The 16686-nt window shown below is 37.3% G+C and overlaps 2 protein-coding genes and 1 long non-coding RNA gene across 6 annotated transcripts in view; all 3 read left to right on the top strand.

Moving 5' to 3' along the window:
* The window catches only part of LOC106334880, a 2643-nt gene extending 1290 nt beyond the window's left edge, over positions 1–1353 (top strand). The window contains exons 5-6 of one of the 4 annotated variants that reach the window (XR_001268689.1): positions 982–1134; positions 1253–1353. This is a non-coding gene — a long non-coding RNA (uncharacterized LOC106334880). Of the gene's footprint in view, positions 1–950; positions 1135–1252 lie in introns of all 4 variants that reach the window. The other 3 variants (XR_001268686.1, XR_001268687.1, XR_001268688.1) reach the window with 3 other exon arrangements.
* Positions 1354–5262: 3909 nt separating this feature from the next.
* On the top strand, positions 5263–7117 carry LOC106330760. Its single transcript, XM_013769180.1, has 2 exons — positions 5263–6106; positions 6204–7117. Exons 1-2 carry the CDS (start codon positions 5263–5265, stop codon positions 7115–7117), a joined length of 1758 nt encoding a protein of 585 aa, XP_013624634.1.
* Positions 7118–12630: 5513 nt separating this feature from the next.
* Positions 12631–15239, top strand: LOC106334877. Its single transcript, XM_013773263.1, has 3 exons — positions 12631–13448; positions 13967–14739; positions 14856–15239. Exons 1-3 carry the CDS (start codon positions 12726–12728, stop codon positions 14977–14979), a joined length of 1620 nt encoding a protein of 539 aa, XP_013628717.1. The 5' UTR covers positions 12631–12725; the 3' UTR covers positions 14980–15239.
* Positions 15240–16686: the final 1447 nt, after the last annotated feature.

The following is a 16686-nucleotide window of genomic DNA, read 5'->3' as shown; positions in this document are numbered from 1 at the left end:
TTTTTTTGAGACACCACTCATACAAACAAAAAATTATGTTAGAACACACCAATTATGAAACTTATTGACAAAAAGATCTTCTGAAAATCACATGTCAAACAAGAAAAATATATCATAAAGTGTGGGAATGTTTTTATTAATACACAGATTTCAGAAATCTTATGAGTAGACATACTATTTTCAAAGTCTAGCTTATGAGTTAAAATATAAAGAATTTAGTTTCCAATAATCATAGATTTGAATAGAATAGCAAAATCAATAAAAACTAAACTTTTTGAATAACAAAGGATTTGAATAGAATTTAAAAGTCTTAAAACCAATAACAATGGATTTTGGAAAGATTTTTAAAATCCATAAACCAATAACCATGGATTCTTAAAATTTTATAATTCTTTAAAAATTCTTAAACCAATAACCCCCCTTAATCTATTTCAATATTTATTGCGGAAAATAAATATTCAAACGTCATTTATTATGAAAAGTCGACTATATATAAAGATACTCCCAAGATCTTACATACAACTAGGTGATCCGCGCAGGTATAGTTAAATTCTTTAATATTTATACCTTTATTATGCAAAATTATATTTTATTTATAACATATATAAATTTTGTTATGAAAGTAGAATTATATTTATAAAATGCACGTTATAGTTAAATTCTTTAGTATTTATACTTTTATTATGTAAAATTATTATTTATTTATATCATATATAAATTTTGTTATGAAAGTAGAATTATATTTATAAAATGCACGTTATAGTTAAATTCTTTAGTATTTATACTTTTATTATGTAAAATTATTATTTATTTATATCATATATAAATTTTGTTATGAAAGTAGAATTATATTTATAAAATGCACGTTATAGTTAAATTCTTTAGTATTTATACTTTTATTATGTAAAATTATTATTTATTTATATCATATATAAATTTTGTTATGAAAGTAGAATTATATGTATAAAGTGCACGTTAAAGCTGGAGAGAAGAAGGTGCTTGAGAATAAGATTCAGCGGTGGTGAAAATGTCTGAAGCGTTAAAGCTTCAGCAGGACGAAGCAGCGAAGGGATGGAGAAAACAGACAGCACCGGAGGAGGAGGAGCAAGACAGTTCACCGGTCCTGTAATGGAGGTTACTACACTTGATCGTGGCTTTGCTAACTCCACTACCGTTGAGCATTAACCCTTTTATGATTACTCTAGTGTTTGTTTGAATTGGTTTTAAAGAATCCTGTTTGTCTGGATATTAGGATGAAGTTGTGAAACTTACACAGCACGCGAGGGCTATTAGAGATGTGGAAGATGAGGAACTAAGAAGATTTTTCTTCGGAATGTCTCCATGGCAGGTGAGCTTTTTTACTATGTTTTCAAATATTTTTGAGTCATTTGAGTTTTCATTATGTTCTTCATACTCATTGTGGCGGCCAGTTCGATAGGAGAAGAGCTCTTTTACCGTGTTGCTGTACAGGTTTGGTTTCCATTAAAACTTTAGGGAAGTATAATCCACTTTTTGACTGAATAGTTTCCTGATTAAAAAATCTATTATTCTCACAGGGTGCTCTGTCTGATATGCTCTGTTAAATATTTTTAAAATAATTCATGTTTGATCATACGAGTGATGCCCATATAGTTGATGATGTGCATTGGATGCAACGATGAGATGTCATTGGATGCAGGTTGAAACGTTAATCGATCTTTTTTTATTACCCATGCTCTGTTAAATCAAGTTCATTCTCAAATCACAGTTTCCAGAATACAAAGTAGCCTCAAATACTATAATGATCATTAATACCACGTTCAGTTTCTAAAATATAAAAAAAACCCAATGTATTCAGTTTATAAATAAATAAACATGTTTTTTTGGGATTAAGAACAAACCTCTTCATCAATCAACACCATCTCATGAGTATTTCCAGAACTCTTGTAGGTCTTCCAGAGTACCAGAACCTTCACTTTTATTTTTTTGTGTTCCATCAGCGGAATCGATGTTTTTCACAAGAACAAAGGAATTGTTTTTCTTAGATATAATCGACATTGCAATAAACTTTGTAAAACTTGTGAGCAATTTTAATATGGGTAGTTAATTATAAAGCTGTCTGTCATATATATATATATATGTAGCATAATAGGTCAAATTCACGTGAGAATAATATATTCTCCATACTTATTTCTTTCGTTTTGTGTTTATCTATTAATGGGAAATATACAAAACAATTGAGTGAAAAAGTAAAATATACATTTCTAAGAAATATTGAAGTCACGAAGTCACCGACGTGACATGCGTGACACGCAATTGTAAGAGTTACCATAACTAAATATGGTAATAAATAAGTGTTTTTTTTTTGTAACTATAATAAATAAGTGTTACCATAACTAAATAAGAGTTACCATAACTAAATATGCATGAATAAGAGTTACCATAACTAAATATGCTTACCGAATTGGAATAAGATGTGACTTTTACATATTTAATTCAGAATATAAATTGGAATATGAATCATTATGAGCACGTGTAATTAATTTATGCATATCCATACCAGAATTATTAATATTAATTTTATTGACTTCGTAATTTATTAAATTATTGAATACATGCATGTATCTTCCAATAAAAGTTTTAACCGGTGAGATTATTTAATTATTGAATATATGCATGGTTGCCTTATCAATAATATAATCTCCGTCTATTGTTAAATGGTGGCACATGTCCAAAAAAACACACAACTGTCTCACCAGGCCTAGCTCATGTGCACGTAATAATGTATTTCAAGGTTCTTGAATTTGTAGTTTAGAAGACCAAGGAAAACGCCTAATGAAACAATTGTATATATGAAGGGTATAAGATCATTAAGTATTGAACAAAAATGCCTTTGTTATCTAATTATAACATATTTTAAATTAATATCAATAAAATACAACATAAAAGATAAATAGTATTGCTATAAAAGCCACCGTTTAACAATAGACGGAGATTATATTATTGATAAGGCATTTTTTTTTTTTTGTCATTGAAATAACTTCCAAAAGTTTGATACCCAAAGCCAATGCTCTGAAGGAAACAAAGAAAAGACAAACAAATATAAAAAACATACACCAGTAGGTGCTTAAATGAAAGAAAAAAAAAACCTATAGAGAAAAAGGAGTTTTTGAAGATATAAATGGCTTCATACTCCATTAGGTGAAGTCATTGCAGGCTCATCTGCAGTATTTAGACGAAGAGGAGACATCATCAACAAGAATGATATCACTAAGCCAACTTGGACCTCTACGAGCTACATAGGATTGAACTCGTCCATTCTTATACTACAGCGATCTCAGTTGCTACTCTATTTGCAGCCACGGTCACTACTTCACCACATCAGTGTTGGAAGCAGTTCAGTGCTTGCCGAGTACGCTTAATAGTATTGGAAAGCCCAAGAAACCAATGCGGATTATTCAGGACAGCCCACTGAACCGTTTACCATGAAGGTATAGACGGACACAATAGATTAGAAACTAAAGATTCCACGCACACCAATAGGGGCTATGGTAAAGATAAATTTCCAAAGAAAATAAGCACACCAATAAGAACACCGTCGATCTTCCGCTCCGGTATAAGTTTAACCAGGCACCCGACCGTTGAACTTCCAATCCGGAACACAACCAGATCCGTTGCAAAACACTCAAACCAAAATCACTGAAAAGGAGGTTGAGTTCACACAACAACCACAACTAATACCACCAAACTCCTGTAACTGTTATCACCACCACCACTGCTCCTTTATATGAAGTGAAACTCCATTACAGAAACGTATGGGAGAGTGAAGAAGAGCCACCAGAACCTTCAAATGCCCACTCAGAAACACACGGTAGAACAACCCGTCACAACTGACGAAAGATCTAAAAAAACAATAAATCTAAGCAACAAAAAAAAGCAAATTGATGAAAAAGCTGAAAGAGAAAAGAGAGATCTCCCCCGGCATAAGCGACAAGCGTCACCAGGGGAAAAACGAAGATCAGATCAGAGGGATTTGGGTGTGACGGCTGGAGAGAATTGAAGCTCATAAAAATAACTATGAAATAAATCTTCTTTATTCTACCGAAAACAGAGAAAAGTCATTGATAATTAATCGGTTCCGTTATCTCAACAAGCACCAAACCCCACCCCGCTAGCCTAATGTGTGACAGCACAAATGCCACCGTCTCTACTGCACCGACTTTGGCGTTTACAATTTGGTTTTTTCCTTTTTAATATCTAGGATAATTATCAACTTATTGGGATAATTAACATAAGTGTTTTCTAATTAGGATTTTGGTTTTCTATATAAGGCATAGCCTTGAGATGTTTTTAATAATACGAATACTTTTATAATCTCCTAAACTCTCTAAATAACTTTCTACGCAAGCAAGCGATTATTATCAAAGATCTCAGGTTCTTCGAGCTGATCCTTCTTCCTACGTGATCAACTCCTAGGTCTGTGAACCCCTTCCTTCTAACCTGCAAGTAGGGTTACTAGTTTGGGACTTATACTCGGATATCCTATCTCATTGGTATCAGATACTAAACTCCTCAGGACCAAGCTATGGATACAAGGTCGACCACCGCTATGAAAGACATGAGCAAACAGATTGATGAGCTGCGCACAACGCAAAATCAACAATCAGAAGAGATCCGCAAGGAACTCGGAGGTGAAATCTCAGCACTCAAAGCAATCATAGAGAAGTACTTCGCCAATACACCACCACCCTCTACCCAACATGAAGGGAAACACGGCGAAACGACTTCTGATCTCACTGGAGGAATGTCTCAAACAGACCCGCAAGATCGATCTAATCCAGAGCAGAATGCAGCAAAAACAACCCCTACCAACACCAACCCACCCCTTCACCATGGACTATCATCACGACTTACAAAAATTGGCTTCCCGATGTTTGATGGCTCGGAACATAGAGAATGGATTTACCGCTGCGAACAATTCTTCTCAATTGATAATACTCCACCCGAACTAAAGGTGCGCCTCGCCTCTCTCCACATGACTGGAAAATCCCTCCAATGGCATCACTCATATTTTGCCAACCGCTACAACATATTCCCCTTATGGCCAGAATACGTTGCTGCAATTTCAGAACGTTTCAGCGAGCTTTTCGACGATCCTCTATCGGAGTTAGTCAGCTTGAAACAAGGAAACGACACCATCGATGTGTATCTGGAAAAGTTCGATTCTGCCATGACAAGGATCACACTTGCTCGGGTCACGCCTTGAGTATCTTTTTGACAAACATGAACCAGCATCTAGCTCTTCACGTGCGTCAATTCAAGGTCAATTTCGTTCCTGAAGCAGCGAAAATAGCTAAGTTACACGAGCTATCTCTGCTACACACGCCTACAAGGACATCTCGATATGGTTTCAGCTCGTCTCAAAAATCAAATTTCTCGCAACCAAACAAGAATCAATACAACACCACATCAACACCCACGACTAACACAGTCGCAAATCCAAACAATAAACCTCTCCTCCCCAACATACCACAGAAACATGTCTCTTTTGAAGAGATGCAGGAGCGGAAACGTAAAGGGTTATGCATGTTTTGTGAAGAACCGTTTACACCAGGTCATCAACTTAAGCATCGTCGCGCTGAGTTCTTATTTTTGGACATGGAAGCTGAGACAGAGTTTGACGAAGAGATTGCACTAGTAGAGCAAATCCGAGATACAACTATTAGCGATGAGGATGACAAAGTTCCAACTATCTCCGTCCATGCCCTCAACGGCGCCCCGACATTTAACTGTATGCGTCTAATGGGACAGTATGAGAAGCGCAAACTACACATATTGATCGACCCAGGCAGCACACACAACTTTCTTGATATCCAAATCGCCAAAGGACTAGGTTGCTCTTTGAAACCAATCAAACCAATGTCAGTTGTTGCAGCAAGTGGCGACTTGGTTACTAAGTACAAGTGCAGCTCCTTCGCATGGAAGATGCAAGGCTACGGGTTCAAAGCTGAAATTCGAACCTTACCGCTAGGATGCAGTGATCTTGTTCTTGGTGTTCAGTGGCTCTCTACCTTAGGACCAATCCTATGGGACTTCCTGAACCTCCGCATGGAATTTAACTTCAATGGTCTGAAGCATGTTCTTAGAGGAATATCACCAAACAGCTCCAAAGTTATCTCCGGAAGCAGCCTCAACAAACTTATTTTACAAGAACCAAAAAATAGCTTTGCTTCATCTTCGAGAGGTTGACGATACAGATGAAACGCAACAGCCCCTGGATCCGGAAACCATCCTCTATAACATTGAAGCAAGCGGTGAAGAGAGAGACAACACTGGCTCACTGGATCAATTACTTGAATCATACAAGGACATCTTTGATGAACTGTCTACTCTACCTCCCTATCGTGAGGGCTTCAACCACAAAATTCCGTTGGAATCAGGAGCGAACCCCATAAATCTCAGACACTATCGATCCTCCTCGTTACAAAAGGATTCCATCGATAAGATGATTCAAGACATGCTCACTCAAGGCATCATTCAGTACAGCGCAACTCCCTACGCCTCACCAGTGGTACTTGTGAAGAAGAAAGATGGATCTTGGCGACTATGTGTAGACTACAGAGGTCTCAACAAGCAAACAATCAAAGACAAATATCCCATACCACTCCTAGAAGATCTCCTCGACGAATTGGGCGGCTCAAAAAAATTTTCTAAGCAGGATTTACGTGCAGGATTTCACCAACTCCGTATGTCTCCAGAAGATGTGCACAAAACGGCTTTCAAAACACATTCAGGCCACTATGAGTACCTCGTCATGCCGTTTGGCCTTACTAATGCACCTTGCACGTTTCAAGGACTCATGAATCATGTCTTTGGGCCCATTCTTCGAAAGTTTCTTCTGGTTTTCTTCGACGATATACTAATCTACAGCAAGAACTGGGAAGAATATCTTGTTCACTTGGACACAGCCTTTGCTATACTGCGACATCAACAACTATACCTCAAGAAATCAAAGTGTACTTTTGAGGCAACGAGAATCGAATACCTTGGTCACTTTATCTCTGCTGAGGGCGTCAGCACTGATCCAACCAAGATCAAATCAGTCAAAAATTGGCCACCCCCGAGGAACCAAAAATAGCTTCGAAGTTTTTTGGGACTCGCCAATTACTATCGGAGATTCATACAAGGATACAACATCATCGCTCGTCCTCTCACTATCATGCTTAGGAAAGACGGTTTCTCTTGGGATACAGAGGCTCCGAGAGCATTCGAACTACTCAAACAAGCTTTAATCTCCGCTCCAGTCCTTGCACTCCCCGACTTTACAAAGACTTTTATCGTCGAAACAGATGCTTCCAACACTGGCATAGGCGCAGTTCTTATGCAAGATAACCACCCAGTATGTTACATCAGTAGAGCATTAGGACCTCGCCATCAAGGTCTCTCTGTATACGAGAAGGAACTCCTTGCTGTGGTTCACGCCGTACAAACCTGGAACCCATACTTAGCTCACAACAAGTTCATCATTCGGACAGACCAAAAGAGTTTAAAGTTCCTTCTGGAACAAAAGATCACAACTCCATTCCAACACATGTGGTTATCAAAATTGATGGGCTATACTTTCGAGATTCAGTATAAGGAAGACAAAGAAAACGTCGCCGCGGACGCATTATCTAGGGTCTCCGGTTCACAACTTCTTCAGCTTACCCTGTCTCAAGCAAACCACGGGTTCTATGAAGCTTTAAAACTCCTTTGGGATACAGACCCTACTCTCAAGCAACTCATCACTGAACTGCAGGCCAATCCATCGTCACACGCTGCATACTCCTTTATTAATGGGGAACTTCACCGTCGAGGAAAGCTTGTGGTTGGTAACGATCCTTCTATCAAACTTCATATCTTCAAATGGCTACATGATTCCATTGTAGGTGGTCATTCAGGTCGTGATGCAACACTCCAACGAATCAAGTCACTGTTCTTTTGGCCTAAGATGAGCTTGGAGGTTCAAAACTATGTGCGAAACTGTCCGGTTTGCCAAAGAAATAAATACGATCTAGCCGCAAAACCTAGACTCCTCCAGTCTCTTCCTGTACCTACTGGTGTTTGGGAATCTATCAGCCTTGATTTTATAGAAGGACTACCACAATCATCTGGGAAACATTGCATCCTGGTTGTTGTCGACAGATTGAGCAAGAATGCCCACTTTCTCGCCTTGTATCATTCGTATACGGCCATGGACGTCGCAAAGCTATATCTGAATCAGGTCTTTCGCCTACATGGAATGCCCAAAGACATTACAAGTGACCACGATCCAACGTTTCTGAGCGAAGTGTGGAGAGAGATGTTTCGTGTTCATGGTGTCGATTTAAACTTCTCCACTGCTTACCATCCTCAGTCTGATGGACAAACCAAAGTTACTAACAAAACTTTGGAAACATATCTTCGCTGCATGACATCTGATTCGCCCTCAACATGGAGCGACTGGTTACCACTGGCTGAATGGTGGTATAACACTACGTACCACACGGCAACACGCAGCTCGCCTTTCGAAATCATCTATGGTCAGCCACCTCCAGTGCACTTACCTTACCTTCCTGGTGAGAGTACTTCCACCGCAGTAGACAGGTCCTTACAACGCCGCGAAGAGCTCATCGACATGATGAAGTTTCACCTTTTGCGCGCACAAAATAGGATGAAACAATACGCCGACTCTCATCGCTCGGACCGCACATTTCAAATTGGGGATCATGTCTACCTGACACTCCAACCTTATAGGCAACATTCTCTCAAAGGTCGACATTTGCCTCACAAGCTTTCCCCAAGATTCTACGGACCGTATGAGATTCAAGATCGTGTTGGCTCCCTCGCCTATAAACTTCGTCTTCCTCCCGGTGCAGCTATACACAATGTCTTTCATGTCAGTCAGCTGAAGCTCTGCCCCAACCCTCCAACAACTCCATCAACCTTACCTCAGTACCTCAACGACGTTGGCACTGAACCAGAAAAGATCCTCGAGAAGAAGATGGTCAATCGCAGGAACAGAGCTGTGACAAAGGTGTTGGTACAATGGAACGGTTATTCCCCGGATCAGGCAACATGGGAGTTCTACCAAGACTTTGTTGCTAAACATCCTGATTTCAATACTTGAGGCCAAGTATTTTCTGAAGGAGGGAGTATTGTGACAGCACAAATGCCACCGTCTCTACTACACCGACTTTGGCGTTTACAATTTGGTTTTTTTCCTTTTTAATATCTAGGATAATTATCAACTTATTAGGATAATTAACATAAGTGTTTTCTAGTTAGGATTTTGGTTTTCTATATAAGGCATAGCCTTGACATGTTTTTAATAATACGAATACTTTTACAATCTCCTAAAATCTCTAAATAACTTTCTGCGCAAGCAAGCGATTATTATCAAAGATCTCAGGTTCTTCGAGCTGATCCTTCTTCCTACGTGATCAACTCCTAGGTCTGTGAATCCCCTTCCTTCTAACCTGCAAGTAGGGTTACTAGTTTGAGACTTATACTCGGATATCCTATTTCATAATGAGTTCTCCATCAGCAGAACAAGGTGTCTAGGACTTGAAGTTCTTGTTAATATTTGATAAGGCATTTCAAATCTTAAATATTGTGAAGGAGCTTCCATTGATACGCATGAGTGATTCGATCTCCGCCAAAGCTAAATTCTTAATTTGATCTTCTGAGAAATTTAAATCTGAAAGAAAAGAATCAAATTTAAATTATAAGCATCGAGCATTATAATGACATTTAATTAGTATTACTTTTCCAACTTTTTTTGGATAAAAATGATCTTACTTGAATTATCCATTTTTTTCCTTTCGTTGCGTAATATATCTGTTGATAGTATTTTCCAAGTAGCATTCCATATGTTTTCTGGAGTTATGGTATTATTTGAAAGCAACATTGTACAAAACAGTTGACGAAGACACTTTGCTGAACACCAAAAACTTGCTTCTTTAATAGCTTCGATATATTTTTTACCATCGTCGATCGGAACCTGCAGGGGTTTGAGTTTTTCCTCAGCTGAATAAGTGTTGGTCAAAAGACAAAAATAATTTTTTTAGGTGTGTGAGACATGGCGTAAAGTTTTGTAAAATGATTATGGCAAGGTAATATGAATGATATACATATATATAACATTCACGTCATTTAATACATTCACGTCATATTTTCCATATTGATTGAATATATGAATCATATATTTTCCATATTGATTTCCTTCCGGAAATAATGTTAGGGTTTTAAGTATTCACAAGCCATGTCATCTTATTCATAAGCCATGTCATCTATGTAAGTGTGCCAAGTCATCTTTTTTTTGTGAGAATCTTTGTAGAGATGACATGTAAGCAAAATTTTAAAAATCACTTCTGAAATATAGTCTAGGGGATACAATACAGTGTTGTGAAGATATCAAATTTTTAAAAACAGTATGGCAATGGTTCAAGCTCCCAAAAACCGAGTGTCTTTTATCAGGCAATTAAAACCGTGTAAAGATACATGGCGTATTGAGATTAGGATTCTTCGCTTATGGAGAAATTACAACAAAGATTCCGGAAACACCATCGAAATGGTTTTCGTTGATAAAGAAGTAAGTAGATTACTACATTTTTTACAACTCATAATCGTCTTTAGTCTTTTGTTCTCAATCCAACTCATATAACTTTATATCATCTTCGTGTAGGGGACAAGAATTCATGCTTCAGTTGGTGAACAGCTCATCAAACCATTTGAAGGGAAACTAACCGAGGGCGATGCGAAGGTCGTCCAGTTATATTGTACGACGCTCATGGTGATTATCGGACAACCGCGCATCCGTACAAAATTGGCTTCTTTCAAACAACGTTTGTTGGAACAGCTGATGAATTTCCGAGTGAAGTTCTGGAGAAGTATTTTGCGGATTACAATGATATTGTTGGTGGAAAGCTTGATAACAGTCGTTTGGGTTAGTCAGTCAATTTATAAACCCATATTTTTCGGTATACTTTATATTTTCGGATTTAACTTGTGCTTTATTTTTGTGACCTTTGTTATGTAGATGTTATTGGCCAAATAGTTAACTTCTGATCACTTGAAAACAAAGTGATAAAAGGAAAAGACAATTTGAGGCTCTTGGTTGAGTTACGTGACCAAAAGTAAGTTTAAATACTTTGTCTTTTCCTTTAATTTGCTAGCTGAACTTGTATATTCTATCTATTAACGTAAGTTTATATTATACAGTAATGTGAAGATGATGTGTACTCTTTGGGGTTGTTATGCTAAACAAGTATACGATTACAGTATGATAAACATGTCCACAATGATTATTTGTGTTATCAGGTTATGTTCTATTAAAGAGTGGAAAGGTATATAATGACACCTATATTTGTCTAAAATTATTAATCGCATAACATGTTAATAAGATCAAAATATTGTAGGTGCTTACTCCATATCTAGCGGGTATAATTCAATTCATATTTTGCTCAACCCAACAATGGATTTTATTGAGGAGTTCAAAGCAAGGTACGTCTACAGTGTGACAACTTTCCACAGCTAGATCTGATTTTATGTTCAGTAACTTCACAACATACTAAAACGTTTTGATATTATGGCTTAATTGATTGTGCAGTCTCCCTAATGATTCACTTGCTCTTACAAACAACGATAGTAGCCAATGGTCTATAGGTACTGCTACATCTGTTCGTGCTAGGTTTTTTGTTCTTAATGAGAAGCTAACCATAAGAGAGGTCATTGATAGTACTCTGGTATATACACTAAACCCTTCATTTTATAATTCTTTCCACATGATTTTATTCCATTTGTTATCAATGACTTTAACATATTTTCATTTTTTGTAAAGTTGGGACTTTTGTCACTCTGGACACTATTGAAAGCATAGATGCTGAACGTGGCTGGCAATATCTAAATTGCAAATACCACAACAAAAAAGTAATGCCAACAACCAATGTTGATGCTGATAACCATCTCTTGTTCTTCTGCAATACATGTGATAAAGAACACATTGAGGTCATATCCAGGTATTGTATTCTTTGATCAAGAGGAAGAATTAACATTAAATATTTGTGAATGCCTTTGTGACATTGAAATAGAGTAATGTATATATGATTGACATTTTATTCTTGTGGTTTCAGGTTCAAATTAATTGCCCATGTTAAAGACGATTCCGGTGAGGCAAACTTTCTTTTGTTTGATACCAATGCTCAACTGATTGTGCGTCATTCTGCCGTTGAACTCTATGATGAGGTACTTTTGGAAAATCAATAGTGTCCATCTAGTCCATGTCAAATATTGAGTACTATCTTTTTTCCATGGTTGATGTTTTCTCCCAAAGACGGTGGTATTATAATGTAAAATCTGTTATTTCTAAAACTATACACTATTTATTCCATATTTTGAATTTTGTTAAGCCCGCACACCGGTCACCTGGTACCTTTTAACGAAACCTCCATTTTGATCATTTTCCATCTTTTGCTTAAAAACATTTTTAGGCCATTTTAGTAGATTTGCCCCTATTGTTTCCCATGATTTTATCCGTAAGCCAAAAAGTCAAAAAGTATATTCTAGGAAATCCGATTTTATTTGTAATTTATCTTATCCAAGGGAAATTAATTAATAAAAAGACGACAAACGTCAAGGCAAGTCTTCCTCGGAACGCTTCAACTTGCTTCTCAACCACGCTAATCGCACTTGCTCTACTTTACTCTCTACTCCCACAGTAAACCCTGATGGCGGCGATTGAAGACGACGATGTCTCGGTGATCCTCGAAGAACAGCGCGAAGAGATCATGGCCGCTAAAACCCTAGCCGAGGACCACGATCTGGCTTTCAACCTTCAAATGCAGGAAGCCCTAGCCGTTTCTCGAGCAGCCCACACCTCCTCTCCGACACTCGATTTCACCGCCGGAGAACCTGAAGAAGGTGACGGATTTGACTACACGTCGCTGATTCTAGAGGACATTGCGCGAGTCGATCAGGAGAGGCGAGACCGCGAGGTTGGCGTACAGGAGATGAAGAGACTCAAGGTCGATCTCGACCGTCGGATCCACGATCAGAGGTTTGCTAAAGAGATTATGAACATCCCTGACGCTGATTGGAGCAAAGACGGCGACTATTTCCAGAAACCTTACTCGCTCGGGGCTTCCTCCTCCGTCGTCAAGGTCCCTCCTTTCTCTGCGATTGGGTTTGAAAGTTTCCGCGTCTATTGCAAAGGTTTGGTGAGTGAAGAGATGATTGGTGAGACTAGGGTTACGGTTGGTGGTGTTGGTGTGGCTATCTGTGACTCCACGGATAATCTCATTTGGGAGGTTGCCAAGGTTCTCGGTGCTGACGAGTCTAAGAGCCCTGAAATTGCCGAGCTGGAGGCCATTCTTCGTGGCTTGGATGAAGCCTTGACCTTTGATTTGGGAAGGGTCACCTTCTTCATTGATGATTTCAAGCTCTTCAATTACGTGAGCTCCTCTCTCTCTCCTTGAAACCTCAATTTTCCTTTGAAAAAGGTCTCGACTTTTTTGAATGATTTTGATTCTAATGTTGACTCGACTCATTTTTGGTACTACATTGTTTGTGATCTTTTATATTACATAATCATTTGCATATCATCTAACCTGAATCTTCGAAAGTTTTACTCAGAAATTAGATTTCTTTGACAAAGATTGTGAATTTCTGAATGATTGTGACCTTCCAAAAAGTTTACTCCTTTTAGTTGCTAAATTAGCGTTTTACGGCATTGTTCTCCTTTTGTTTGTTACCTTTGACTATGTTCGTTGCTACAATCTGAATAACTATGGCTTTGCAGTCTTTTACCTAAATATTTGGCATATAACTATTTACATAACCATTTGAGAATCATCTAATATGAATCTGGATTATCTTACCGTTGTAGTTTGGTTTAGTTCTCATTGTTTTCCCTTTTTGTTGATATTATTGATCTTTGATATGGCTGGTCATGTTTTGCTCTGTAATCTAGGTGACAGGGAGGGTGGAACCTAGGCAGAGCGCTGTTGCAACACTTGTAAACAAAGTGGCTCTTCTCCAGAAAAAGTTCTCTTATTGCCAACCATCTCTTTTGACAAGAAATGATGTTAAGTTTGTGTTCAAGCTCGCAAGAGATGCGATCGTGTCTCAAATCAAATGGCCTGAGGAGACTAGTAAAGGCAAGACTTTCAAGGAGACTTGTGTGATCTGCTACGAAGGCATCACCGTTGACAAAATGTTCTCCGTAGATGGTTGTTTCCACCGCTTCTGCTTTTCCTGCATGAAGCAGCACGTTGAAGTTAAGCTACTCGGAGGGAAAACAGCTACTTGTCCGAGCGACGGGTGCAAATCAGAAGTAAAGATGGATTGCTGCGCCAAATTTCTGGATCCCAAGCTCGTTGAGGTTATGATCCAACGCAAGAAAGAAGGCTCCATTAATGTTTCTGATAAAGTTTACTGTCCATATCCAAAGTGCTCGGAACTGATGGCCAAAGCTGAAGTTTTTGAGTATACCAAACAGTTCTTCGTTGCCACTGAGCAATCTCCTGCGAGGAAATGCATGAAGTGTGGGCTGTTTTTCTGCATGCAGTGCAAGGTACCGTGGCACTATAAAGACACCTGTGAGGACTTCAGTAAATCAAAGAGGTATCAGAACGCTGGAGATGGAATGCTCAAGTCTCTGGCGCAGAGCAAGCGGTGGAGACAATGCATAAGGTGTAACAATATGGTTGAGCTTGCTTTTGGGTGCTACCATATAACCTGCAGGTACTTTTCTTATTACGGTTACTACAATACAAAATCCATGGATAAAGAAAGGAGAGACCATGTTTGGTCATTTGTTACTATTGTTGATTTGATGTTTTTTATTGTGTGGCTTGCAGATGCGGATATGAGTTCTGTTACACGTGTGGAGCTGAATGGAAGAACAAGAAAGCGACATGTGCGTGCCCGATCTGGAATGAGCGCAACATAATCCGTGAAACAAATGTGAATCGTAGGAGGTGATTTGTCTTTGGTGTTGCGTGAAAGGTTAAGAAGTAGATTGTTAGGGTAAGAGTTGGTGACAGCTCTAGAATCAAAACACTAGTTATGGCCTTTTGTTTTGCAGTAGGCTTCGGTTTTTGTGGTTTTGGAAACTGATCTAAAATTTGGTGTTCTACTTTGGATCTTCTATTTGGGTTTATAATGTTTTTTTTTTTTTGGGTTTATAATGTTGGGCAAATAAATGACTGCGTGGGAAGGAAGAACAAGCTTTAGTCTGTTAAGCTAACAACTCAGTACTTACAGATCAACAAACTCACTGAAACTCAACCAAATCTTATTACGATCATGAATCATATCAATAATTCTATCTTTTCTTTTTGACATGTTTCTTTTAATTAACTAGAAGATCATAGTTTGGGGGTAGATCGTGTGATATTATTACATCTGGAACATAAAATTGATAACAGGATAACTCGTTAGCAAGGAATGATCGTTTTGAAAGCAGATCTGCTGGCTTGTTTCCGTTGCTACCAATCCATTCGAAATCAGTTCCTTAAAACTTGTCCTTCCATCGTCTGACTTCTCTGACACTAAAATTAAGAGTCATTTCATTTATCAAAATGGTTTTACTTGAGAGATTTTTTTTTATAGGAAATTGTTTTAGTCTTGGCGCAGTTCTGCGATTCCATACTTAAGTTCTCAGAGCAAGATGTGTTATAATAACTTTTAAAGTAGTACCTTCATTTCAAAATAAAAATTTTAACCGCCATTTTAATATTATTAGTTTTAGATATTAATTTCACCCACTCGAAAAAGTTCATATAAACAATTATTTGTAATTTCATCTATTAGATTTGGTCTAACAATTTTACAATTCGAATTTATTTAGATTTAGTTAATTACAATAAAATATTTTCTTTATGGCCTGATTTTCGGATGACCCGACTAGCGCCTAATGACCGTCCACCGGAACTAAGCCGGAGAACCCGTCGAAGGCATTCAAAGGACCATCTTATTCATCTCATTTTAATCGACGGTAGCCGAGACTTGAATATAGGTGGCGGAACTCACAGTCGTGAGCCTTTTACCACCAAGCAACAAGCGCCCGGTTATATATGTTTTTATTTACTAAAATTAACAATTTATTTATATTATATTTAATGACTATATTTATTTAAATACGTTTATATTTAAATATATAAATTTTACTAAATTTAGTTATTATTTGCTCTATATAATATACATTAAACTAATTAGAAATATTTTATTAATAATTTAGTGAACCAACTGTTAATCATTCAATTTGAATAATTTATTGCGATTAAGTGTGAATAAAGCCATTAAGCATGAATAAAGTTTCAAATTTGCAAATTTGATTACTAATCTCTTTATATTGATTAATAGGTTTAATTAATAATTTAACATTTTAACTGAAATTTTAACTTGATTGTTATTGTCTAAATCTTGTATTTATTAAGACCCTTTTAATTATTTTGAAAATAATATTTATACAAAATGTCTATTTTCTAATATTTCTATATTATATTTGTAGTTACTATTATTAGTTTATTTGTTTTACTAATGTGTTATATGTATAATCTACTAAATGAATGATGATGTATGAGTAGTTATCATATTTTGAAAAAAATCACCAGAAATGCATAAATAGAAATGTTAATGTCACAATTACTTTTCTTTTGTGCACAATTAATCCTAGTAAGGAATTCA

This window comes from Brassica oleracea, chromosome C3 (assembly GCF_000695525.1).
Source record: "Brassica oleracea var. oleracea cultivar TO1000 chromosome C3, BOL, whole genome shotgun sequence".
In the NCBI taxonomy this organism is placed as follows: Eukaryota; Viridiplantae; Streptophyta; class Magnoliopsida; order Brassicales; family Brassicaceae; genus Brassica; species Brassica oleracea.
The sequence above is the reverse complement of the archived record's forward strand: the minus strand, read 5'-3'. Positions and strand labels throughout refer to the sequence as shown.

Bases quoted from the DNA above. Each gene is read 5' to 3' on its own strand.
- LOC106330760 (XM_013769180.1), top strand. From the start codon at position 5,263: ATGAACCAGCATCTAGCTCTTCACGTGCGTCAATTCAAGGTCAATTTC. The intron at 6,107-6,203 runs GTCTGAAGCATG...ACCAAAAAATAG, and splicing joins CATGGAATTTAACTTCAATG to CTTTGCTTCATCTTCGAGAG.
- LOC106334877 (XM_013773263.1), top strand. From the start codon at position 12,726: ATGGCGGCGATTGAAGACGACGATGTCTCGGTGATCCTCGAAGAACAG. The intron at 13,449-13,966 runs GTGAGCTCCTCT...TCTGTAATCTAG, and splicing joins ATTTCAAGCTCTTCAATTAC to GTGACAGGGAGGGTGGAACC. The intron at 14,740-14,855 runs GTACTTTTCTTA...TGTGGCTTGCAG, and splicing joins TGCTACCATATAACCTGCAG to ATGCGGATATGAGTTCTGTT.